The sequence below is a fragment of the Varroa destructor genome, unplaced genomic scaffold, assembly GCF_002443255.2.
Source record: "Varroa destructor unplaced genomic scaffold, Vdes_3.0 BEIS01000001.1, whole genome shotgun sequence".
Classification (NCBI taxonomy): Eukaryota; Metazoa; Arthropoda; class Arachnida; order Mesostigmata; family Varroidae; genus Varroa; species Varroa destructor.
The window spans coordinates 24,229,824-24,257,505 of record NW_019211454.1 but is presented as its reverse complement, the minus strand read 5'-3'; the positions used below and the strand labels follow the sequence as shown (position 1 = coordinate 24,257,505).

General features: G+C 43.4%; 1 protein-coding gene across 6 annotated transcripts in view; it reads left to right on the top strand.

Annotated features, from left to right (window-relative positions):
• LOC111251000 (glutamate receptor 4-like) overlaps positions 1-27,682 on the top strand; it is a 71,580-nt gene that overhangs the window by 24,596 nt on the left and 19,302 nt on the right. For 4 of the 6 annotated variants that reach the window (XM_022807244.2, XM_022807155.2, XM_086978072.1 and 1 more), the window contains exons 2-9: positions 14,182-14,319; positions 19,122-19,478; positions 22,116-22,351; positions 22,608-22,747; positions 23,575-23,791; positions 23,967-24,194; positions 25,473-25,664; positions 25,970-26,090. In XM_022807244.2, the coding sequence (XP_022662979.1) occupies positions 14,182-14,319; positions 19,122-19,478; positions 22,116-22,351; positions 22,608-22,747; positions 23,575-23,791; positions 23,967-24,194; positions 25,473-25,664; positions 25,970-26,090 (1,629 nt within the window). Of the gene's footprint in view, positions 1-2,517; positions 3,065-14,181; positions 14,320-14,995; positions 16,170-16,803; positions 18,047-19,121; positions 19,479-22,115; positions 22,352-22,607; positions 22,748-23,574; positions 23,792-23,966; positions 24,195-25,472; positions 25,665-25,969; positions 26,091-27,682 lie in introns of those variants that run through there. The other 2 variants (XM_022807502.2, XM_086978073.1) reach the window with 2 other exon arrangements.

The window sequence follows — 27,682 nt, the reverse complement described above, 5'->3', positions numbered from 1 at the left end:
TTTCTCCGACCGAATAGCCGGCTCAGTGACGCTCTGACAGGAAAAAAAACTATGGCCGGTATTGCAGAGGATGCTCCTGGCGAAAGTGCAACTCATACGGCCGCAAAAGTAGTTCTATTGCCTCAATACAGACATTTGGCTAGGGTCTAATCTAAACTAGCAGGTAGGTCTTGTCCGGTTGCGGCAGCTGTTGCGATGTCCCCTCTTTTCGTTTAGTCGTTGATGATGTCGCTCCTGCTACATTTGAGGGTGGTGTGACGATGACGATGCCGGTGGCGACGTCTAGGGCAGGATAACAGGTCATACTACGGGCAGACCAGGCGCGAAGCGGTAGAGTAAAAGAAAAGCAATTATGACAAAGGCAAAGAAATAATGACAGACTAATTAGTGCGCGCCAGCACAAAATGCAGGATGTAGTTTTAGTGAAACAGAGGGGTGGGCGGAAAAAAAGGGGTGCCGGCAATCGGCAACAAAACGCTGATCGGGGCGATTTGGAGGGGAACAGGGACACAGCAAGCAATATTGTAGTAACAAAGCACTGTGGTGACGATGCCATTACTAATGGGTCTCCCTTATTTTTCGTTTGTTACCACAGAAACTGTAGATATAGCAGGAGCAGCCTACCGTGGTTACGTCTTCTCAACTTTTTCACAGCCGTTACTTCATTCAACGCCATTCCAGGCTTTGGCAGTTAGTGCTCTAGTGATCGACAGCTGTCTTAACCTTTGCAACAGGCTTTGTTACTGCCGCCCCTACCGTTGGGTAGTCCGACGAACCGTCGACGGCTTTTTACTGCCATGCATAATAGTTATACGTGAGCCCTACTCAGCATAAAGAAAATACCCATTCTGCTGTCAACATCAGCAGAATGATGGGCTTTTACGTTCTTGCTTGGTTTTTCATACCTTTCGGTCTGTCTGGCTGTGATAGTGTTGGATTGCTTTTCGGGTCCTGCATTGTTAGGTTACTTTTTTCTGGCCTCATGATGCGCTACGTGTGTTTAGCCAGTAGTGGCCAAATTTAAGTTGGAATTTGTCATTGATGTTGCAAACGCTCAAAATGAACTATACGGAAATACGTAGTTGGGAATTCTGGAAATATGGTCGAACGCATTCATGAAGTACGTAGCCTGCCGGTATAGATTGTCTAATAAGCTATTCAGACCCATACATAACATAGGTCAATAAATGCAGGTAATTTATAATAAAAGGTGTCCTGTGTAGAACCTCGAGCCTCTTTGCACTCGCAGTAGAGTTCTAGGAATTTTGCCTGTTGATTTTCATTGGTCAGCTGGTTGCCGATAGGACAGCCACGTGTTGTGTATTTATCCAGAACTTTACATATTTGTATAAGTTAACACACTTACATATTATCAATCTCAATATTGTTCTCTTTAGTTCGTATTAGACATAAGATAGGTGATATTGTTCATCGTATATAAAGACAGTAAATCGATAAATAACGCCGAGTCGCAATGCAATAAAAAAGAAGAGGGCCTTTGATTGCTCAAAAATGGTAAGATCTTGATTCTATGTATTCATGTCAGTGCCCGCACCTGCGGACTTTTCATCTAATCAGCAATTTGCATGCCACGGCATCCGTGAAACAATCTTATTAGATATACATTGACTTACAGTACTGACCAATATCCGTTACAAGACAGTAAATATAAAGGGTTTTTACGTTATTTAGTAACAGAAGGTTTAATGGTGTAACCAGCACTTGAAGCATAATAAATGAAAGTTTAGTTTTTTCTATGTGAACTATATAACGAACTTGAGGCATTATTTAAAATCAGAAAGAAAGCTTTGTTATATGCATTTTCAAGAAGCAATGTCTTATTAAATAAAAATAGCCATATATTAAGAGCTATTGAAAGAGATGGCTGACAAAATGCTTGTAGTTAGTAAGACTAATTTTACTTCAAGTCTGACGAAACGATATTTCTTAATTATCTCTAATATATCATGCTACATTTAGTAGATAGTCCGGGAAAAGTATGTAACTACTTTAATAAAATCCCTAACCTAATAGGTATAAACGAAAACTTTAGAGACGCTGGTTAGACTTCATACATAGGCGACTAGTGTGTTATTCTCAAAGAAGAAAGCTTGATTACCAGCCAAAGATTAGCGAGCAATTTTTCTGATGATTTACGGTATTTATATATTTAACTGTGAAATCACATATCCGTATTGCATTAAGCAGGATTTTTCTTACTGTGTTGCTTTTTGGATAAGGGTATATTGATCGTCGGCACTTGTAGAATTTGAAGATCACTAAGTGCCTTAGCTATAAATCGGAATGTATACAACGATATTACCATCTGCTTAAAGCAAAGGGATCTAATTAAAACATTTTTACATAAAGGTCAGTTGCACAAAGTGAGTGCCTTTACAATGAACCTTAATAATAGGTATTATATTGTATATCAAAAGTGATTGAAAAAAGGCCTTGGAAACCATTGTTACCAGTATTGATCATTTTGTATTCCGCATCTTTATCTTAGTTTTATAAGTTCCCTTTCCCCTAGACATGTTCTTAACATATACTCCACCTGTGAGTGTAATTATCACATCGTTTAATGTTGATTACTTCGTTCCCTTTCTTTTTCCTTTCGAACCATACTACAGGCACAAAAGATTAGCAATTGCTATGCAGAAATCAACATTTCTAACGTGCTAGGGGTAGAACACCTGAACCCGATAGGTGTTACTCTCACCGTTTAAGTCAGAGGCAACACACTCTTCCTACCGTAACATCCAAAGATGTTTGTAGGCCCGTCATCTCTTGTCTCATCGTGAAGATCTGGCTGGCTGAAGCGGAAGCTTGTCATAAGTGGAGAATCCAGCATCGACATCGTCATCAGGATAGCTCGGCGCTTAGATCTTTTTTTGCCCAACTGGTCCTCCCCCACGCTTTTTCGACGTCTACTGGGTATCATCTTACTCATAGAACAAAGACCTCCTTCGTCTATTAGGTCGAAGCAGCGAGAGAAAGAGATAGTACGGGTTGTAGCGGCTGATGTAGAAAGACCAGTTCAAGGATTAAGTTACACTGAATGGTAAGGCACTTACCCGTCCAGGAAAGCAATGACAGCAGCGGAGTAGTCATTCGGGCTATCGAGGGCTGCGTTAGCGTGAGTAGTCCCTGCGCTGTTGTAACTTGTTTGGAGTAAGCATCAAAGCAATGCGGACTGGGTGGTAGGCGCAATCTCAGGGGGTTTTTAGGGCCTTTCGGAGCGGAGCAGAAAAGCTAGCCTTGTGTAGGGTAGAGGAAGCTCTTGAGGGTAGTGAGGCGAGTCGAGGTTAACTGGCAAGCTCATTGAACGTGATCACTTGCGCTTGGAGTCCATAATACTATCCACCGGTCACCCATCTCTTGCAGCCCACCCTCCATTGGTTTCGCGACCCTACAATGATCGGCGGTGCGCCGGGGGCCCGCTGTAACAGCAATAGACGGCGGCAGACACACGGCTATTCGGAACCGCAGATACACACACGGACTCACATGGAACAGTACACACACGAACGGCGATCAGATGAAAGCAGGCAGGCAGTCAACCAAGAGCAACTTACCCTTCTTAGTCGATCCTTCTCTCTCTTTGCCCATCCCAAAATCCTGCAGACCTTGACTCTAATCGTCCTTCTCCTCCTACATCTACAGCCCAAGCGTTACCTTTAGTTCAACGCTGGTTGCCTTCGTTCAACGGGGCTCGGCGGCCCAAACAACGCCGCTGGACAGATATCTATCGTAGTAGCTACTACTTGGCGATGAACTCACATATCGGATGAGAAGAAAGGTATACCTGTAAGATTCTTTTTACCTTAATCTTTGCGCCAGTATAGCGAGGATAAGACATGTATGGAAGAAGGTTCGTAAAAACAGCAAAAGGCAAACCAGGCGGCGCAAGACGCCCGTCGAAGACTAGATGCGGAATATTGTGTCGGCGCTAGTCCAGTATCTGCTGTTATTAAAGCACAGTATTCTCTAGAACGAAAAGGGACCGCGAAGGCAATAGCTAAAAGCGTTCGCAGGATGACGATAAAAAAAGAGCAAGGCTAGAAAAAATACGAAAATCTCCAACAGTAAATAGTATGTTGCTTGGCTAAAAATGCTGAATGGTGAGCACACACCAAGCACCACAAGCAGGCGATGCTAGAATCGTCAACCGATTGCCGAAAAGGTTGCAAAATGGGTGCTAGAGGAAGAAAGCATATCAATATGATTATTGATATGCCACTATGAGAAATTCGGTAGAAAACCTGAGTTGTGGAAGATTTATGGGCAAAGGGCGTTTCGGGGGCAATTATTAGAAGAATGCCAGAAGTGAGCTGTTGGCATAAGCTAGCTATACAAGGCTTACCTGGGCCCATTTATCCTCCCTTCGCGACAGAAAAGCAGTCGCTTAAGTAAGCCGCAGTCAAGGCCGCAATACCTTTATGAGAGACACTCAGAAACTGGGCCGTAACCGCCTCCGCGGAAGGAACAACGCAGCAGCAACCGGCAGGTCTTAGTGGATAGCTGGTAGCTCCGCGTTCGTTTTACCGACACGAATCCAGATAACGTAGGGCAAGGCGAAACTAAAGAAGCCTGGTGGGTGGTTGCCCTTGTTGGTATGCCAGACGTGCCCCTTTAGCCAGCCGCTATCATCGAGAAATGCGCAGTGGTCAAAGCTGGCGCTCTGCCGCCCACCCACTAGAAAATAGCAGAGGAAGCACCTAGACCAGCTGCAGTTGGCTAGCCGACTGTTCAGACTAAGCAGTCATCGGATATCTGCAGTGCTGCTGCTGCTGTTCCTGTAGCTTCTATAGCCGTTGGCCGTGCTACCGTGCAGATTAAAGGCATGCGCCATTGGTGTACCCGCTAAAATTATTGCAAGCGGGACTTGGCAGACAGACGGTGAGCCATAGCAGCTTTTTGCTTTCTTTTGGCAAGCCCAGCCTTGCTTTGTCTGCGATTGCCTCAGATCGATAGATACGTGGTCTAACGTAAAACTTGAACGGTAAAAGTAAGCAACGGAAAGGCAGGGCAGATGTGAGAAATTCCGATGCACTCGAGGGTATGTGAGTCTGAGCGAAACTCAAATATGGTATACCATTTCTCTCTTCAACCATGTCAAATATGATGGGACCACGACGGCATAGAGAAGTATATGCGGGGTTCTGATAGCCGTTTGTAAGTATCTACGCAGCAGTCTGCATTCGTATGTAGGCTATCACACTATAATTTTTGATGCCTCACTGGTTGGTTAGCTTTAGCGGCGACGTGTATGTGGTAATCTATAACAGAAGCCGACCTCCAAATCGGCGCACATGGGCTCTAAATTTAGCATTTGGAAATGTTCAGCATATCATATGTAACCGAGTTTTTTCTCACGGTCATCAGAATAGCGGAGGATAAAGTGGATAGGAAAAGTGCCCGGCATGCAACTTGGGTAAAAATTTAATTTTCTGAGTAATATGCCTTTGAAGCGAACGATGTTAAGGCTATTTTTTTAGCTTGTAACAGTCTCTTTGTGCTGTCATAGCGCTACTCCAGTGAGTGCGCTTCATCTTATCGGTGGAAGCGTGTGCGACAGTAGCTATACTGTCCCTCTCATATGTTTGTCTTAATTGGTACAATTTATTTAATGGTTGAAGTGCGGAAAGCTTTGCAGTTTGTTCAAGCTAATTTTGACGATGCTAAATCTATTAGAAGCAGGCGTTGTTCATTTTGCCAGTTATAATATCACTTGCAGGGAGATAAAACCTCGCACAAAATGATGGAATGATCGAGCTATACACCGCTGTTGATTTCGAGAAAAGAACCCTGTTTTTTACATCAATTTCAACTATACTCTGACTTATACTCGTTTTATTGTCTCAATTTCCATATCAGGAGTCATTCCGAACGCTACCGGGTTCCGGCTTAGTACTCGACATAATCTTCTTTGTCTTCGCTGCAGCTTACAATTCAATGCCTGCGTACTTTTAACACAATTCAAGTTCGTGGCTTTCGCCTACAAGTGACGATATAGATGGCCTCTTATAGGACTTGTTGTCAGAACGACCGTACCTAAAGCGTTTTCTAACAAAGACAAACTGCGTGTTTTGTGTGCAGCTAAATCAGAACGTCGCACGCCAACTGACTTTGTACTTTTACGCTATAGAATAATCAGGTTTGATGAAAATGTATAAGATATGCTCGTTCTAACTCCGATTCTGCCATGTATGTTAGTTTGGTTTTGTAATAATTTGTGCCAAACATGTGATTTAAAGGTCATTCGCCAGCTTTACTATATTTACCCCTTCCCTTGGATATATCTGCCTGCTTCTTCTGGCTTATTCGAAGACAAAAAAAAATGTTTGAAGGTTTGAAGAAAGCTGCACCTAGAAGCCAAAATAGAATTTATATTACTCAGTGTACTTCGATGAGTTCTTGCATGATTTGAGACCACCTGTGTGGCCATAGAGTCAACAGCACTAAATTATGAATAAGTTGTATCTATCGCCATTTATGATAAATTTATTTGATAAAAATGAAATAGATAATTCTGATACTTTGTAATGAATGTAACAACCAGTTAAGTATGTGGTCATTATCAGTTTTGCTTTATGCGACCATCAGCAAACATGACTGGTTGAACGAGCTGGCGATATTATCTTTGTCATAAGGTGCATGATAGTTACGAGATCATAAAAAAAAAACCTTGAAGTTGTGAAGTACAAGTCACTTTAGGATTTTCGGTATAAGACTCGCTTCCATGTCAAAAATAATCCTCGTCCATTTATAACCTGTATAGCTATTTACCGCGTCAATCTAGTATACTTCATAAGAATTTTTTAAAGTTGAGATTTTCCTCTTAATCATTAACTATAAATAACTCACAGAATCTTAAAGCTGTCGGTACATACAATTCGACTTAAATACTTTAAACTCTCTGATCGTACCTCTGAAATGAACGTCTAAACCTAGTATTGATCAAATGATGTCTCTGTTTTCAATGAATTAAAGTTGAGTCGTCAGCTGATGCATTGCTTTACAGTGGTCATCTTAATGATAACTACTTCGACTTTACCTAGGACGTTTGCACTCAAGATATTATTCGTCTCGGCTGGCTAGTTGAGTAATTAGGATTGGTGATAAAACAGGATTAGAGTAATGATAGTGTCTTACTTCCTTGCCGCCCCTTTATACAAATTAGCAGAAGATGGCTGGTTTGAGCCTCGCTGGCTACAGGTCAAGTAGTTCAGCGTAGACCGAACGATGACCAGGAATTTTAGAAGTGTTTCATTAGGTGGAATAGTTAAAGCAGTAAATGTCGATGAATGAGTTAAGTCTTCTGGGGGCCTTGTCATCATTTGTAGCAGTATCCACCGTATCGTGAAAACCAACGAAGCTCAAGACTCTCGGATTGTGGCTTCAGGTATGATGATGGTAACACAAATGGTGCGTATAGTAACGGAGCATTCAACGCATATAGTAGTGCTGCCATTTACTACCGCATATATGCACAAGCCTGTACAGAACTCTAGGTTAAGAGATACGCTATCTGTTATGACATTCTATGTCTAACAATAATAGAATAGTAATGGGCTTGCAACTCATAGAGAGATCATAAGGAGCTACGATATGTAGAGACCCATTTTGCACGTCTATTGAGGCTCGGTATGCGGTGCATTGTTTTAGCAGCAAAGGAAGTAGATCAACTGGTCAAACCGTGACAGCTAGATTGTTTCCAATCTGCTTGCTATGAAAAAACTAGCTAGTGTTGTTACTGGATGACGCACTTTATTTTTCCGTCGCTTTCTCTTTCTAAGTAACTACTCATGTGCCGGACGCAAAAGCACCTTTGACCACCGCTGAGTGCTGCCACTTGAGCACCACCTGCATTAACGAAGATGAGGGTGCGCTTGGTCCTACCGGACTTTGTGCTTACAAAACTTATTCATACACTCATGTAAGCTTCTCATGCGCAGTAACAGAAATACGGTAGTTTAATGACTTCTTTTGTGCACTTAGCGGGAGCATGTGCTTTATGATTCATTGTTGCTGGGTTGATTCATTGTTTCTCGGCATCTTTTGCTTTATAGCTGCCGCTTTATCACAGATCCCCGCCAAATGATGATAATGAGATGTATAGCTGCTGCCCAGTACCACAGTTGTATATCTATATTGTGATATTCGTTGTCTTATACACACACGCATAGTTAGCCATATGAGACGACAGATGCCGCTTTCGTTTTGCTACCCCCTGTGCTACCACGCAGCCTCTACTGGTCTTTCGTTTTGAAGCTAATTTTCCTTATCTTATTTTTTCAAGTATTGGGAAAGGGTGCTACCAGCGAGGAAATTGATCATGTCGGCGATGTGGTCGGTGAAGATGTAGTAGAAAGGAAGGACAGGCAAGTGCTAATAGGTGTGGGGATACCAATGAGTGATTGTACGAGAGGAACTAGCAAGGTTCCATAATAGCGGTGAAGGGCACTTTGCCGCAGTCCTTCGCGTTAGTTTGCGACAGCGACGACAAGCAAGATGAATACCGATCGACAGTGAACAGCTGCGAAAGCTGAACTAAGGCTATGGAGGGATGGAAGGACTGAGGGAGAAGGCTGCGTCTTAACTCCACTTCCCCCAAGTGCCCATGTAGCCCAACGCCCATGCTCGTATTAGTCTGGGATGCAGGCTGGGAATAGGTGAGGAAGTAATATCTGCGTTTGGCGTGACGTGTACGCTGCACGTTAACGGCAGTCGCATGAAACTTAGGAGCAATTATTACATTGCATGGTCGCACGGGCAATAAGGCGGGGTTGAAGGCTGAGACAAGCATGCAGAGCAGCAGGCGCAAGGATGCGAAGAGAAAGTAAGCACGAAAAAGGCTACACGAAGCAGTCAGTTGCTGAAGCAACAAACATTGCGTGAGCGCATAGAGGAACACCGGAGTATTGAACAGTGGCTGCAACGGCAACATGAAGCAGCTGCTACGTGACGAGCAGAGCAGACGGTCAAGGCAAAATTGCTCAAGGCTACAGAACGGATCGGGAGAAAAACAAGTAAAAGGATAATGGGAATGATAGAAGGGAGAGTAAGGAAACGACGATTTTGGCAGGTCGGGCAACCGTTGACGGAAGTAAAGGAACTAGTATGGAAAAAATTGCGGATAATATCCCATACCGTTTCCCACTGCTTCTTTTTGCTTTTGCTTCTGATCTTATCACGTTACTACGTCCCTGAGCCATCGTCACTATCCCGATGCATCCCGCATGTGCTTGTCCCGTACGTACCTATCCCGAGTGTGATTTCTGCCTCATCGCTGCGGAAAGCGGTACACGCTACGTCAAGATATTATGCTCGCACGCATGCGAACGTACTGACTCACACAAAGCGAATGCATCTGTGCATATGACGACGAGTTCCCATCCTGCTCGAATTCTCTGATGATTTGCGAGCCTGAGAAGAACCTAGCAGATAAAACGGGAATAGCTGCTGTAACCGCTGCTAGCTTGAACTTCAGAGCAGATCTCGAGAGACTTACCGGTGATCTGCCACCAGGATGACGTAAGTTTGCAAGTCTATCGTAATTGTTGGCGATGTGCTACTAACTGTGACGATCTAATACTCCGCACCGCTTTGTTCCCATCATCACTGACGTATCAATGACGAGCAATTTTTGCAGAATAAGTACTATGTCGATCGAAAAAAGTGTCACTACGTTTGGAATGGATTTGCAGATGTCAGACTGCAAAAGGAACAAAGGTTAAAGGATGGTAAAACAACGTTTACCCAAAAGACGTTTCTACGTTAAATGGACGTTTTATCTGATGCATTCGACGATAAGGAACTGTTTGCATCCACATCAGATTCAAGATGCTTTATGTAAATGTCCGCATTGACGAGAACATTTCTCACACATTCTGTGCCTTTAAATCTTTATGATAGTAATGGGAAATCGTTTATAAATAACTAAAATAACAAAAACTTCCACAAACATATGTACGAGACGAAAACTTCTAAGTAAACGATGAGTCGCAACACCAAGTAAGCAGCTCTTTGGTTGCGTAATATTAGATCCACTATAGTTAAACCAGGGAACTTGGAATTTTTCCAAGGTGCCCTGGCCCACTTTTTTCCGTGCACTAAGTTAACTGTTTCCATAATGGCCGTCGATAGGTGAAAAACAGACGCAACATTTGTTTTTCCTACTCCTCTTTGGGCTTTGGATAAATATTTTTCCACGAGAGTATCATTCAACCTTATAGTTAGCTACACGGCGAAAGTTATATATATATAAAACGAGAGCGAGAGTGCTAACAGCGGTGAAGGCCACAGTTTCAGCGACATTAAATAAAGGAGAGCGTCTTTCTATTTTTAAGTAAAGCATGAGCAGTTTTCGGGATATGATAACGAAAATTAGGCGATGACAGAAAGATAAAAGAATAAACATTACGACATCTCCGTCTAATTTTACCTTAGGTGTTTCGCGTGGTATGAATTCGTGCGAAGTCAGGCAAATTTGCAGCCTGCCCAAAACACAAAAAGGCGAAGGGCGACTACTGCTTTGCAAGACTGCTGCAGACAGTGAATATAGCGGGAAATATCTTAATGAAATTGAAATTTCATTCGCGCTCGTGTGTACTAGATAATTTAATAAGAATATAAAGGGGTTAACGAGAAAGGCTGTCGACATGAAGTGTCAACATTGCCGTTTCGTAGTCGACCATGGGCCTTTAGATTCGGCGCCCCGTTTGGGTTTATCTGCACAATCCCGCGACCCTGCTCGCCAACCAACAAGCTGACGAAGTCGGGAAGCTTCTAGGGAAGAGAGCTCAAAAGAGGACAGGACGAAATGGTAGACGTCAGGAGGATTGAGCGAAGGAAAACAAGAAAGAAAGCGAGAATTCAGTTGAGCAAAATTATTTTTGGCGCTATCTTCCCGTTGCTTTCCGCCATGTGGAGTATAGAGTGCACTTGTGTTCGATGCTCTCTCATCATTGTTGTTGCGTGGAGATATTTCTATGCGAGTTTTGTCGACCACTTGGTAGGTCCTTAAGGTTTCCGTTCTGTAGAGGCAAAGGCTTCTTCAATTCGTTTTAGCTCATATATCTCTATTTATCCAGCATCTTTTCTCTGAGTCCTCAGTTTCAGTTGGCATCCCGCCACGTGAAACGCACGTACGTTTCGACGGCGAGGTCAGAAGCAGCTGTTATTACCCAGCTCGAAACGCGAACTGCGACCACAATATCCCTTCTCTCTTTGCCCCTTCTCATTGTCTGGCCATTCCGTTTGACTGTAGGCTTTTGTTATGTCTTCCACTTGCCAGACTGGCCAAAAAATTCAAGTGCAGACGACGATCTGGGTAATAGCATTATGTTTGTATGTATATACTCATTTGAAAATAACGACTCACTGGCTCTATATGTCCGACAACAGCAATATCGACCACGAAAATCTATTATTGATGTACATATACCACACAAGTATCTACTACTCTACCAGTACCCAGTAGCCCGAAAGGTATTCGAAACGGACATAGATCTAACATTACAAGACGTTCTTCGAGAAAATGTTGGTTTACTCTGCTTACGTAAGAACATGAGCGGTTTGAAAATAGACGTTAATTTATATATGCTTGTACATAAGCACTGCATAACATCGCTCGAGAAGAGATCTTCTCATTCCTGATACGTTTGTTTGGTGTGTTGTACCCTTACTCTCTAAAGACACCTAGGAGATCATGAAATGAACACTGGCGTATTCGAGTCCACCAATTTTTTTATCCTGAAACCGAGCGTCACGCCTATGATTCGACACATTTAGCTTAATGAAATTCCTACCTATTAACTATTTACAATAAATAGTTTATACATCCAAAGGTACAAAAACGGGCTTTGTGCTGAATCTAAATTCACATGTGCGCGCTCGAAAACACTGCTGACTTGACCAGTTTTTAGTCTCTAGAGCACCCAAAAGCTTTTGAGACCTAATATTCTATCATTAAATATATATACAATAGACACAGCTAAAGGAATTAAAATGCATTACTCGAAGAAAAAGTGATAAGGACGACCAGACTATTGTAGATGTGGAAAGATTAAGCTTTACGATGTATGAACTAGAGAGAGAGTTTAATTTGTCCCTTTTGCAATTCTTCATAAATTGTCTGTTTCATCGAAAACTGCCCTATACGACCCCGTTGTTGCACTAATACTAGATGGATGCAGTAAAAAATACGCATATAGTTTGAAGCGCTTTTTACCCCTTCAACGACACAGGTGTATCTCTTACGTTATTGCTGTCGCCTCAGTCTATCGTACATCTTGTTCTGAAATTATCGACCAAAGCTGCACCGAGCTGTTCTTTTGTCGAGAACATCCGGCGTCGGCATAAAACGAAGGAAAAGCTAAAAGAGAGAATAAGAACGAACAGTCGAATCGCGAATCTCCCTTTGGGGAGTAGTTCAATATTGCTGCTACTGCGACTACTAGCACTAACTGACCGGGGATGGGCCTTGGGGTACGGCCAAGCATTCGATAGCTACTGTTGATACAGTCTTTCTGAGTGGCAATGGGTGAAAGGACCACCCAATTGCGCCTCCATATGCCCAGAGCTCTCTTCGTCCCCCTTTTCTGCACTAGCAGGCTAAAGTTGGATTCGCTCCTCGTCGGCAGGTTCTGTACAGCTTTTCCCAGTGGCTGCCGCCGCTATAAGGAAACAGAGTCCGCAAGTGAGACGCCTTCGTTGGTATCTAGGTTATTCGGAGCGGCGCTGGCATTACCAGCTCTAAGCCCACCGTAGACAGTGCTATGTCAGCGGTGCGTGTGGAAGTGTGTCTGGAGGTTCGTGTGCGAACGTTATCTGGTTTGGCCAGCGTCTGACTGGCTGGCCATTCCGAAAGAAAATTCTATGGACTCGACGTGGTCCTCTCTAACGATGCTTTCGACTGGCCACTAGCGATCATAGAACTGACCTGTGAAGGCAGAGGCGAAAAAAGAAGAGCTTAGTAGTAGAAGAGGGACATCGGGGGCAGCGGGGCTGGGATACTACCATCGCGGAAAAGGCAGAAGAGACGAGCAGCAATTGAGGCCAACTTTAAGGAGTGACTGAATGACTCACTCAAAACCTGGTTGTAGAATCAAGGCAGAGGGAGCGGTAGACGAAAACCATAGCGTTAGGTTAAGATGTGTACTAGTTATGGACAAGCACGCGCCTTGATCAAGCGCAGTTAGCTAGCCTTCAAACACAGTTTAAGACCGACTTTCCGGGAAACAGTTGGATCCTGAGAGGAGACAGCAACGACGAGAACGTTGGTTGCTAAATGATGGTGGCGACTTCAACCTCCAAAAGATGTTGAGAACGGCAGTGGTTGCCGTAACAGTAGAGTCGGCAGCGACAGCAACGGCAATGACTTCTCGGACGACTACGCCACTTCGGTTATCATGTGGTACGCCATGGTGTTGTGCCGGCCGCACGATGCTCTAAATCATTTTTTGTGTCAACACTAGCCTGTCCTGTGTGCTAAACAAAACCCCGACGCGAGAACATTGGGATCCTATGGTGACAAAGATCCATTCTTTCGACTTCACTCCCATCTTTCGCTACCTCTTGCTCGTTTTCCTTTGGCCGCTAACGATCGTTTCGTAACCGCAGTTCCTCCTCCCACTGGTAAAGAGCGGTTGGTCTCAAAGTTGTTTGAGCTAAATATTGTACGACGTAGGATCGATACTGCTGTTGTTTGTAGTGTCAATAACACTGGCTATCGGCTGCTGTGTCACAGAAGTAGGCCTGAGAGTTTACGCGACATTGTGCGTGCGTATGAGTGTGCAACTGTGAGGAGTGTAGGCACTCTTTCAAAACCATCGATAATGCCTATCCAATGCGCCTGTGAACGACTTTCCCTTGTAGGCGTCGCTGCCTGCCCAATTTTCGCCTCATGGAGAGATGGGGGAAGACTGTATACAATTTGATGCGATAAGTTTTTCTACTTCTAACGTTCAACTCTACCCCTCTTTCCTCCCATATACAGAGAATTGGGCGCCCTAACTTCTTTGTATACAACTGATATTGTATTGAAAAGTCTAGCCGCAAATATAGCCCAGTATCGCGCCCTTCCTAGCTAGCTTCAATAGACACACGCATTTCCGATACCAAAATAAATGGTTGGTGTTCAGAATAGATTCTAATGCTTCATTCCTGTTACAGGTACGATTCTTCCAAAGCAAGATGTCTATGAAGGGATCATTAAATACGCTATCAAAAACTTCGATAGTAAAACCCTCGAGGTAAACATGGTAACGAAACGATTGGATAGCGCGGACTATCTTCAAATCGTCACAGCTGGTAGGTGGTGTCTAATCAAAAGATCAGACAATAGAAATGTTTAGTTTCAGCGGGTAAACGTCATGGTCCAACGGGAAGTACATCTATTAGGTTTAGAAAATAGGTTCCCCTTGTATCTAAAACGATAATAAATACGGTTTTATCATTTATCTAGTCTTTTTTTGGTGATATGTTTTCTATTCATGTTTTTTCTAATTTTTTGGTTTTTAGTTTTGCTATTTGTATCGTTTTTCCAACACCAGTTTTAGCTCTTTTTTTAAATATCATTTAAATCCTTTATCAATTGAAATTTTTATTCTTTGCACCTATGTTTTTTTACTTTATAAATGTGACTTAATTTGGTAATAAATTGGGTAACGAAAACGATCTTTTTAGAACCACATAATCTCATTTCTTAAACTAATATTTCAGCAGAGACTATTCATAAAGTTGATAGCTCCTAGTAAGTAATCTTGAAAACTATAAACTGGATAGTAAAACCTACGAGTTTCTTATCACACAATATTCAGTATAAATCTAAGAATAATAGTTTTAGTAAGATTTCAGTATTTTCCATTCACGCCTGGACGATCAGGAACTAATACGGGTTATTTAATATCAGCATTGTGTGTGATATGATTGTCTGAAAGGGAATTCCGTCATACGTTTTTATTCGTTTCTTGTTGGTTCGCTAAAGGGCGGTCATCAAGGTCTCTATAAGGATAGTGGATGCAGCATTTGCGCCGCATTTGAGCAGCTAAAGGACTTTGCCAGCAGGTGGACTTTGCCTTTCATTGAATAGTTGGTTCGGGGCCTTATCGCTGGAGGAATCCGAGCACGAAGAAGTAAAAGGCCTGCTTGGCCTATTTGGCAGCCAGCGAAAGCGTTGGTCGTCATCAATGAGCTGCACGCCAGCTAGCCTTTCTGTCGATGGACCTCAGTCTGGGCAGGAAGGATAGACAAGAGGGAGGTTGCTGGGTGAAGAAGGGGCGGGGGGGAGACGTTGCCAAAAGGAAAAACGGAGACCGCAGACCTAGTCACACTAGGGTAACGTCCATAAGTGGGACCGCGCTAGGAGCGGGGAATAGCGAGGCTGCAGGAATGGAGGCGGCACGTCTCTGGGTCGGTTCACTCGTCACCTGGGTCATCCGTGGCTTGACTAGAAAAGTCTCTTTTAAAGTACTATATCAACACTCGGAGTCCTGTAGAGAAATGTTTTTTTACAGGCTTTCCTTGTTTTCCTTAGGTTTACTTGTCACGAACTATGAGACACACGCACAATTGACAGTCTTTGCAGTCAGCACTCAAGCCGAAGTTCACGGTTACGCTAGGCCGTTGCTGTCCTGTTAGAGACCCTGCCGCAATTCGACGGTAATACAACTACATGTTGTGTAGCTCCGCTTTCCCTATATGTCAAGCGTGCCGGTAGCATGCAGGTAAGCTGGAGCAGAGGTAGCTATACCAGGCTTACTATATGCTCTGTCCCATAATTTCTCAGTATCGTGGTTAGGCCAAGCAACCGACAGGCCGGGGTCTATCTAAGAATGAATCGAACCTAACCCAGCGACCGAACACCCCACACATATATCTATTGAGGGGAAGATCGGTCTAGCAATGCAACACCTTGCCGGAAGCGTAGTCATCGGAAGCTCGCAGAGAAAGTCACTGGGCCACCACACAACAAGGACGAAGAAGACCCGCTAAAGATGGGGAAACGAAAAGAAATAGAAAAGAGACACGAACCATCGAGAAGAACATTGTAACCAAGGGAAAAGTAGAAGCGCTACATTGGGTGAGAAAGCACTCTGCCAAGCCAAACGCTATCTCGGCTTTTCGGCAGCGGTCTTTCAAAGACCTCCGTATTCTAACAGGTGAGAATGCGGTGGTCGAACGAACGCTTTACCTATACTATTAACTAACTGTTTACCATATCTGTACGAACTGTTTCTACGGTGTAGCTAACATGCTGCGTTAGCTAAAGCAGAAATAACTGATAAGTAAGCCCAATATTTAAAATGTATAATTATGTATTGATTGTAAACTTTAATACAAGACGTAATTACGAATCATTTTTATATTCCGGGAAGGAACTGAGTATTTACTCCAGTTTGGAAAGTACAACACTATAATTTTTTCTCGAAAAATTTATTTGCTACGAATCTGAAAATTTTAAATATAGACGTGATGTTCTGCATAAACTAGCGTTGTCCTGCTTGAACTTATAGAAAGAAGCCTGAATGAATAGTTCGCTTTAGCTAACTGTTTAAAACTGTTTTATGTTAACGTGGAAATATCTGAGACACACAAAGACAATCATAATATTATCCTTGGGGTGTGCAAGCACGCTGACTGTGCAATACATTACCACCTATAATCGTAAACTGCTATAATGCTTTCTATCTAGCCCGCAACAACTTCTGGTCATTAGCTAGCACCTATAGCTAAAGGCGCACACGGCTGAGTGTAATACCCATTGTAAGCTAAATATTACTCTTTCTCGGCCAGCGACCATGCGAATGGTACGTTCTGCATGCGCAGTGAAGCGGGACGATACTGCCTCCAAGGTTTTGCTGTTTCGTTGTGCCAGTACCGTCGTGAGAGCTCTCGAAGCCAAGAGATAACTTGTCGAGTCACAGACGGAGAAGACAAGCTGTTGAGAGGCAGCCGAAGAGAACGGGGCCGTTTTGGGGGTGGTAATGCAAGCCTTGGGCTCTTGTCGTTTCGGTGAAGACCTTGCTGTTCCGGCTACTCGACAGGGTCATCATCAAGAAGAAGACTCAGAGAAGCTGGATCCGTTAACATAGACAGTTGGGTTTCGCTCAGTATTTGTGCAAATCGACAGAGTCGGAAGCCTAACCGCGATTACCGCATAAAGACCAGCAATAACAACTGCTATTCGCACTCGTACTAGAACAACGACGACGAAAACGTAAATTACGTCGAAGACACACAGCACTCAGACCACGCAATAACACGCCCACAGCAAATGGCATTCACTTAAAAAAAGCGTTAATCATGAAGACAACGAAGAGGCAATAGATAGAGGTGGGGTGTGTGGGGCCGGAAGGAACAAGCGACTCACATGAACAACTTACTTACTTTGTATATTTGTTATTACTAACGGCCCGCCCAGCAACTGATCGTATCTGCGCGGATATTGTTGTTATACTTAACTGTTGTTTGCATCGTTTTCGAGCTTTCTGGCCATGGCCTCGGTGTAAGTGGCTCAAGCAAAAATAAAGGTCGATTAAATCTTTTCAGGCTACGAGATTACTTGGTACCAGAGGGGATGCATACTTAGTAAACATCGTTGCCATTACAAGCAGGTAAACCTTGGCGTTCGTATTTTGAACGCCTGTTATGAAATTTCTGGCAACTAGTAATAGAACTTAATTATGTCAAAAAGAAGAATTTAGTGGAAACTTAACAGGCGCAGGAAGAAAAATCGAGATTTCATCCTGAAGCACTGTGGATGATATAATAATTGTGAATTAGAACACTCAAAATAACAGAATGTTCTTGAATCTACTTGAAGTTGTGGAGAGATAACAGTCTGGTTTAATACATGACTCGTACCGACAGCAAAGGGTGTTAGCAATGTCCAAGAACATGAGAGGTAAGCGAAGGTCGATCCTATGCTTACAGATGAACACTGAAAAAATCTATCAAATCTTTTATCAAATGTGTCACACAGACAAATTTACTCTTCTTCACAGATGCCAACTATGTTCCAATTACAACTGTTCAGGTAAGGAAAACCGTATTGGATTAGTCTTCAGCGTCGCTTTTTACTTGCTAGGAAATTGCTAGTATTATTAGACATAGTCTAGCCCAGTGAAATCAACAATTTTCCATAAAAATGTCATCACTGCTGCTTCGCACTCATACTCATATCCTTGGCCATTATCCAGAGTTTTATGATGGAAAATGACGAATAGAAAGCTATACATGGGTTCGAATGCCGCAGGCTTTGCATCGCAGTGAATCCTCTTCACAAAATAATAATAATCTCATTCAATTTGCGCGTAACTCTGCCAATGAGTTGATAGTAGGACATGGTCATATCATTGGATCTTTCGATTTGCTTTACTGCAATACCGTTTCAGAATCGCTGTAGATATACTTCAATAGACCCTATTGAAACCAGGCTGAAATACTCATAGATGATATGACAACAAAGCCAGTTTTCATTGCTACTTTAACAAGAACGGTTGCTCTCGGCCAGATATTGTTGCTAAGCTATCTATTATAGTTCAGCGTAGTTCGATTGAAGCTGGTAGAACTGCAGGATCGATTTTTTTTTTTCTTTATCCTTTCAGCTTTGATCCAAAACTTAGTGCTTTTTAACACCTCGATCGAGGCGGTCATTTGTTTCTCTGCGAGAAGTCTCGTTTTTCTTATTAGGCATCAAAACAATACGATGATTTTGAGCTGCCGCGGAAGTGGCGTGTTGATCATCACCCGACCAGAACTAGTGCGCTACAACAACTACAGTAACAAAATTAGCTTAAGACGGATAATTACCAACAATTACTTCGTTTCGTCCTACGCCGTCCTAGTATTACTATATAACCATATACGCCACGGTATCACGTGGGTGTCGATGCCACCAAGAAGCACCGTGGCGATGGCTACAAACTTAAATACTCCAACGTAAAACCGAACAATATAAACGTAGAGACGATGACAGATGTGACTACCAGCTCAGAGCTCTATTATCTGTTACTTCGTTTCTAATTTAGCTTTTTTTGCTGTGCTTTTTCTGTGTTTTGCTATCATTCATTCTTCGTTATTGCTGTTACTGCTGCTTCGTTTGAAATCAGTGTGCCAGCTTATGAAGGAAGGCGTCCTAGCCTTCATCATTCCGCCGGATTCGCCGCCAGTAGTGCGTGACATGCTTACGTCGTACTCGTCGCATTTCCACATTCCAATCGTGAGTACTCAGTCGTTTAGTGGGCCTTCACCAGGAGTATCTAGCCGTTCTTCATTCTCAGCGTCAATATCGAATGCGGCTCGTGCCGTCGCGGACGGAAGCAGCGGGTCTGGCAGCTCGGCAACATCTAATTTGGGTATTAGCACATTCGTCCCATTAGCGGAAGCAGTGGCCGCCCTTTTGAGACGCTACAAATGGCAGCAGGTGGCCTACATCCACGATGATTCAGCTGCTCCGGATATTTTAGGTAAGTGGAGCAGTCTTAAAGTAGCTAATCAACTATTTATTCAATAGTATTACCTTTTTAGTAATAAATGAGAATAATAATAGCAAGGTGCTATCTAAACGATTAGAAGAATCATTTAGCTCTAACACTGATAAATTTTCTTTTTTCAAAAACATGTTCTTTTGATGATGAGACCGAGATGTATGCAGTAATATATACGGGCGCTTGTGAAAAAAAAAGTGAACTAATTCCTTTTTCAAAGGAAATGGCAGGAAATCGCGTTTATTGAGATTTCCGTTTCTTTTCCGAAACAATCAACCTAGAACTATTTCTCTGGTGTACATACGCGCCTAGATATATGCGCAACTTCGAAGACACCGTAATCAGACTCGAACGGGTAAGACGGATGAGTGGGCGAAATGGCTGTGTTTTTTTTATATAGCATCATAATCCCAGGCAATATCTTCAGAGCCCGGGGCGCTCAACATCCTTGTCATAGATGGGCAGATTGTCTCCATTTCGTAGACCCATCCAGTTTTTTTCGCTTTCTCTTCGGCTTTCATTTTCTTTGTATGTCTGTATGTGCCCCCAGACATCCCCACTCTCTATTCGTTGCCCGTTTTTCTCAGCCTGCTGGCTTCTTCACGATTTCTGTTGACATCTGGCTTTTAGATGATTCGGTACGTACCCTTTTTGTTTATTCATCCTATGCTCGTTTGCCGCTTAAATTGACTAAAGTCGACCTGTTCAGGGTGTATACAGAGGAAAAGCGTATGGTGAAAGCTAATAGTGCCCACCCATTAGATCGAGTCCATAAGAAACTGCAAAAAGATTTCTGATAGTCCCAATATCCCCTTAAAGGAACGATGGACAAAAGAACGTACCGATAAATCGAAAGGAAAGGTCGACAAACCTAAGAATTAACGCAAGTGTCGCTCGCACATAAAAACTGGATTGGAAAAGGCAGAAAACACTGAAATACTCCTAGCTTGCAGTCGAATTACGATAATGCTGTTGACAGCAATATGAAAATGTCTAATATGGCTGACGGAACTGGCGAAAGGCCGGTTATTCGACGACAGGAAAATTGTTGAAACGGTCAGTGTCGTCAACTTATAGATATTCATATCGTTTAACTGTTTTATAAATTCACCTCAAGTGAGGCCGAGAAGCGAGCGATAAGAGCACCAGCTAGGAGCTACTCAGTAGGGGCAACTGCCGCAATGCAATAATCGTAACAGCTGCTGATGGTGTTACTCTTGATGCCGCTAGGGCGTTGGTTGAATTGCCGAAGCAATGAGCACCGAGTTAAATTTCAAGAATTGACCATTCGGAGAGCGAAGAAGAAACAAATTCGACAAGACGTGACTGACATTCGGACGAGGCCAAGGAAGTGATTTTTGCGTCCCCCACGCGGCCTGCTATTGTAGCCGGCGACTGGCTTTGGCCAGTTGGCTGGCTTGCCATTTGCCTCGACGGGTGGTCGCCGTCGGTCGACAGCAGCGGCTTGCGTTATCGGTCAATCTTGGTTCACTTGAGTTCATCTGGACAGAGCTAGGTTTGACAACTTGACTCGGGCCTAGTTCAGTCGGGTTCGACTCAGCGCTTCTTTACTAACTCTTTCTTTGATGAATGAGCGAGCCACGCCTACTGAGCATTTTCGTCTTCCCGCAGGACAAATGAAAGGGACGTGAAAACTCTGCAGGGAAGATGAGCTGGAATTAAAGTTGCCCTAGTCGAAATTCGAGAGCCAACCGTTTCATCGGCCTGATATAAAAAATACACGGCAGCGGAGAACGCATGAGGCAGAAGCTTCTATGTGGATCATACTCAGAGCCTATTTTATTCTACCCCCTTGAGTCCTGCTACCAACCAGCTTGCTGTAATACTAGTAGTAGAAATAATTCCCTACTTGGCTCCACGTCGGCCACGAAATACGTCATCTTTTATGACAAGCCGCTTAGCCCTGAACATAACGAGGCGGCCTGCGTGTGCTCGTTTCCAGTTTCGCTTTCCGGCTACCCAGAGGTGGTGGGGACGAGCGAACAGAGGCGAACGCAAATGGAGATAAGTACAACCGCCAGCGTTAGGGGGTTAGAGGCAGACGCACTCTGGAATTGTTCTATTCAGTGTATACGGGAAAAGATTGTCGGGCCCCCCCTACCACAGAGCCTCAGCCGTTTCATTCCACCACAGACCTGCAGGACTAACGCTAACGCGACTGAGCAATAAGCCAGAACGTGCCAGCTGGGCTGGTTTGGTTCATGCTCATCTTGACGGCCGGCTTGCTCAGCGCTCCGTGGATGCGGCCGCACGACCATAAAAGCCCTCACCACATCTGAGCGAGACGACCTTAGCTTATACGTTGCTATGCATGCAGGGAGGCGCATTTGGGTTCCTGTATTGGCTGTTCCGAGACTGACAAGCAGATGCGGAAGAAAGGGCGTAGGGAAGGGAGGTCAGGAAAAGAGAAGGGTGACGGATAAGATGTTAAGTACTGGCAGAAACGCTCGGCCTATCCTAAGCTAAGTACACTGTTGTGAGAAAGCGACTGACGTGATTGTACTCAGCAGTGTGACACGAATAATATCCTAAGTGTACTCATTCGAGTGTTCGTATGCATGTTTCTTTGCTGTGCGGCCTTTACAACGACAACAGAGGCTATTCAGAACTCCGGAGTAAAGGTTTCGATCGCGAAAAAGGTGAAAAGCGAGGCTGAGGCTAGCGATGCCGTTCTCGAGCTATCCTCGTTAGGAAGATTACGGCCGGATAACATCGAGAAAATCGTACTCAACGTAAATAAACCCAGTTTGATAAAGACTGTACTCACTGGAATGATTAGAGAGGTAAAAAGCTTCAAGAATCTCAACACGCAATTCATTCTGGCAAGTCTGGTAAGTCCTGAGACGATATAAGTAAGCCTATTGTATTGCTAAGTATGAAATAACTTACACATAGTAGAACGGGAACGTCTCTTATACGAATAAGACCTGTTTTACGTAATGATTGTTTTAGCCAATTAAGACAGGCCATGCCGTACAAAGCTTTACGAGACACGCCACAGTTGGCGACTGTCGACTGTAGTTGCAGATAGGTCGTTTAATTCACATATAATCGCCTTAATACGAACGCGATTCTCTGTTTCCACAGGTGACGGACGACTTCTGGCAGAGCATCCGGTTTCGTGATGCCGGTAGCAGTTTGAACGTGACCGCTTTCCGGCTCGTCGACTCTGAATTGCCACATGTCATGCGTTTCCATAAAAAAATGATGCAGAATCCCAACTACAGGTAGCATTTCACAGTAAGGGCAGCTTATGTTTACACAGCTGTCATATATAGCAGCGTAGGATAATTTTCGGGGTTACATGGATGTCCGGGTTCAAACTCTCAGTGGCATTTTGGTTAGCGTGCGTCCAGGTACATGATCCTTTTGCCCGCTCACGTCTGTTGGGTCATTGGCTCATTTAATACGAAGACCCGTTGGTCTTTGTAGCCGCTTACCCGTTCAGCTACAAAACTTTTTTATTGTTCCATCTTTGAATACATATCTGTAAGTGAGCTGGTATGGCCATCTCCGCTCCATTGTGTTTGCCGCTCAATACATTTTCTCCTGATGGCAATCTATCTGTGCTCCATTTTTTTTCGTTTTCTTAAATACGACAAACTGCATTCGGAATAGCTCCCCAGTAGCTTATTAGGGTACATAAAGGATTGCATGAAGGGTTCTTCACATGGCTAAGCCCGACGTTCCTCCAGCTTAGCGTCGTTTGCTGCTAGGCGTCAACTTCACTAGCTGGATGACGTAATCGTAACAAAGCAACAGCTTATCGTTACTAACCGCGCGTTTGAGATTATTGCAAACCGCTCAGGTCAAAACAGGGTCGTACTAGGGAAGCGGACGAATGTTGCTAGACAATTAAGTATGCCTTCACATTTCAATAAAAGGGTTGACATTTCTTATTGCTCGCTTCTGTTGTAGAAAAGTGCGCTCAAAAACTGAGCTTGTCTCACAATGTTAGCTTACAAACAAAGGATGAGCTATACCTCCAAATTAAGTAAAATGTAGAATTAAATGAAATCCGTATGTATTCGTGTTTTTGTATTTAAAATCTTAGGGACTCCTTTAAGAATCAAGGTACCGAGAGTTATCTATTCCTCGACGCTGTTACGGCACTTCTTACTAATTACGATCGTGCCCTACAAGATAAACCGACGCTACTCGAAGCCTATCTACCGCAAGAAGATGGTTCCAAGGGAACTGTTGGTTTCAATTGTATGGATCAGTCACGCTTTTTCGAGCACGGCAAGGACCTCGCCTCCCTGCTGAAACAGGTGAGCTATTTCTTCGGATTAATTATTCTGCTGACCATTCGGCAGTAAGCTACCAAGGCCCGGAAACGTTCAACGAAACGGACAGTGGGACAACATTAATAGATTTAAAATATCGACGAATGATCAGAATAAAGATCATTGTTTGTTTTCGAACACTTACGCTGCAATCTTACAGATAAAACTTCCAGAAGGACAAACGGGCACAGTTGAATTTCTCGCCGATGGCAGTCGACTACAGCCTACTATCGCTGTGATCCACAGCTCACATGTTGGACACGTTAAGTTAGGAAGCTGGTCACCTAAAAAAGGCCTTATGCTGACCGACAAACCTGAAGCATTACCTCAAATCAAAGCTCCTGGTGCCATCACACCCAACAAAGAAATATCTGTCGGTGGAATACTCGTGAGTGCACTAGAAAGTTAGGTTAATTATATCAGAGAAATTCAATTTTTTTAAATACAATAGATATGCCATTGCGAGATTTCGAATGCTAAACGTACCTAAAATACGTTTTTTGACCAGAACAAAACGGAACCATGGGACAATATAAGTAAGCAGTATTACTTCAAATTTGTGTCTGAATAATATTACACATTATGATGTTGTGTTATTTGAACTTCGCCAGTGTTTAGCAGAGTTTTTGTGTTCTTTCTAATGTATTTTATGGAGGAATGCCATCAAACGCTTTCTTGCCAAATCCGTCAGTAAGTAAGCTTAACTTTGATCAAATGTTGAATTCATTTGTCCAGAGCTCCACAGCCATCGGCCCACGACAAATATTATTTTATTAGATTCTATCATATATAAACAACAGGACCTTTCTTAAGAGAGATTTTAAAAGTTTTGGAAGTAACTAGCCTGAATAGCAAGCGTCAACTCAATTATGTGAAAAGTCTCTGGCGTTCGCGTCTGTTGACCATAGTAGATACTGGATCTTCTAGATATTGCTTAAAGTGATCCTGTTATACTCAAAATTAGCTTGTTTGGGTAGATACTGCTTTGTTTCCAGCTTATTTTACGTATGGTCTAAAAACTAATTGACCTCTTACTCTATTGTTCGGCACCGATCGCCCAAGGAACGGGGTACTCAGAGAGCAATTTTTGAATTTATGAATGTAATTCACGTATACGGTCACGTGCTTTACTAAGCGTCTAATTAGATGCACACTTGAATAATAGTACGGTGACGAAGAAAAATGATTGGTTTTGGTTCCATTTCTTCAATCAAACAGGAGTGCTTTCGCTTATTCTACAGTATCAGCTGTTTGACGCTAATATTTAGTCTCGGATTTAAAACAAATATGTCACACACTTCCAGATATTCCAAGTCGGACTTTTTCCAACAAACAAAACATCAATGTTTAATTTCAGGTTACTGAATGAGTGTGAGCCCACCATGTGAATGTGTATATGAGTGAAATATTGGAAAATAATGACCTTCTAATTTAAGTTGGCTCGACAAATGAATCACAGCCAAAAGAAGCCGACGGTAGTTCGTCGCCAGGCTCTGGGTAGTTCACTTGGTCATATAGGCCTGCTCGTCGACTCTCTCTCTTTTTCTTCGAGTCCACCAGCTTCGTGCTTCCGACATACGGCGCTCTACTAGCGAAATCGAGTACAAAACAGTTGATAATTCCATTAATATTGAACCGCCGTGTCGTTTACGTGTGTTGTTCACAGAGTCCACCATATCTGATGTTGAAGCGTGGAAGTGACGCCGACTTCACCGGCTTGATCCCTGAGCTGCTAGAAGCCCTCGCCAACGTAATGCCGTTCTCATATAAAATACATGCAGTGCCACGTGGGCAAGCCGGAGCACGCACTGACAATAACGCTTCGTGGACTGGACTTATATCCGAAGTAATCAACAAAGTTAGTATTTTTTTTTTATTATCTCAAGAAGCCAGGTAACGATTGCACTTCAACTTTTTCTATTCTCGTTTTGCCATTCTTTTCCAATGGTGCACCAGACCAGAGTTTGCCTTTCCTTGAAGTTCCATGGCTTCCGTTTAGCTCAAGAGAAGCCAATTTGGGGAATTCAAGGGAATATCACGTAGGTACTTCCGTAGGTCATTTACTTTACTTCCTCAAAGTATTGCTAATTTGCATGTTGGAAGCATGTAGATATATCTATGCTAACGGAATTGCAAAGTGTTGTTTTCCTATCACACTTGCAGAAAGTGGAGATTGCTATTGCGGACATTCCGTTGACTGCCGATCGGCAACAGCATGTCGAATATACCCAGCCTTTTCTTATGGATGATTTGTCCGTTGTCGTCTCACGAAAATCACAAGCGGGTAAGCAGAACTACACGCATTTGCTTAAATATACTGTAGCTTGAATCAATGATTTACAATATAACATCGACCTGTGTATAATGCATTTTAAATCTGGACGAGATGAGGGTGTATGCAGCACCGGAATATATGGACCGTAAGTGAAGAAAGAACGTTCAATTTTTTTTTAATTAATTGGTTTTCTACGTAACCTAAGAAGACACAGTAGCGTACGTTCTTTACTGATTCTCGCACGCATAACATATATATATATATATATTATGAAGCACACACGATAATAGTAGTCTGCCCCCGCACGCAGTTACAGTAAGAGATATGACAGGCGGCACCTTAGTAGGGCAGCGAAATCGTAGCGGTTGCCAAAGCCAGAAATCACTCGGGTACAACGCTCGACAAGGCGCGGAAAAGCGAAATCGATCCCTTTTCGTCGTTTCCTTCACATGTCCATCGTCTTCTCCGTTGTCTTGAAACATACTTCCTATGCACAGGGGTACATACTTGTTGCTCCAACTATTCGTTTGTCCTCCCACGACCCGCCAATCACGAAGTCACCGACGCTTCCTCCACCGTGTCTAACCCACCAAATGGCAGATGTAATGGTGTACGCCTCATATGATCAAGGAACCGACGCTGCGCTGGATGCGAAATGCAGACTAACATTCAACTGCTTTTCAATGCTCCGAGAGGCCCCTGCTTCGTCCCACTGCATACCGGAAGTGAATGCCAGCAAAGCTGGAGGGAGCTCGAACCAGAAGCTACATGCAGGACGACGAGCGCACACTGCGTATACCGTATCAAACAAACTCAGAGTGACCCTGTATGTACACTTCTGAAAGGGATTGCGTTATAAAAACATCTTGAAGCTCTGCAATGTTTGTTTTTGATGATACAGTGCGTAGCGATTCGTTTTCATGAGCATGACGGCTATTGAACTACACAGTGTTGAATGTGGTCCGACTAAATCTTTCTAGTTTAACTCATAGTGGGGTAAATACTTACGATTCTTGCCCCATTATATCAGTGGTCTCAAAAAAACTACAACAACTCTAGTACTAGGTATTTTCTCCGAATTTTATCGTACTTATACAATGCGTTTAAAGCCTTTCTAATGTTCATTCCTTTTTAATCATTATTTAACGGCGATGGCTACTTGAGGGATTGGCTTAGCAGTGTTGACATATAGCCGCTTTGGCTCTTCTCTGCTGGCAAAAAATTGGTTCGAACTGGGCAAGAGCGGCAAGCGATACCATTGCATTATAAACGAATGTTTAAATGGCTGGCAAGTGAGGGTGCTACAGCTGCTACTATTACCGGTAGGACTACGTCTGATCAGAGCAGTACAACCGGGTTGACTCGAGCGAATAACGGGCGGCGGCTGTTATTGGCGCTGGACTGGCTGTCGCCAGAAATAGGCATGTGTCCTGTTCTATCGTCATCCTTGTCATCCATATATCACTCAGAGAGTGATGAAGGAACTACATTGGGCCGCCTCGTCGCCGTTTTGGAATAAGCTAGAGGAGACGCTACAGCTGTTCCATAGTAAGCCGCAGCAACGCCTGATATCGTCTCCCTACGCTACTATAGTACAAAAT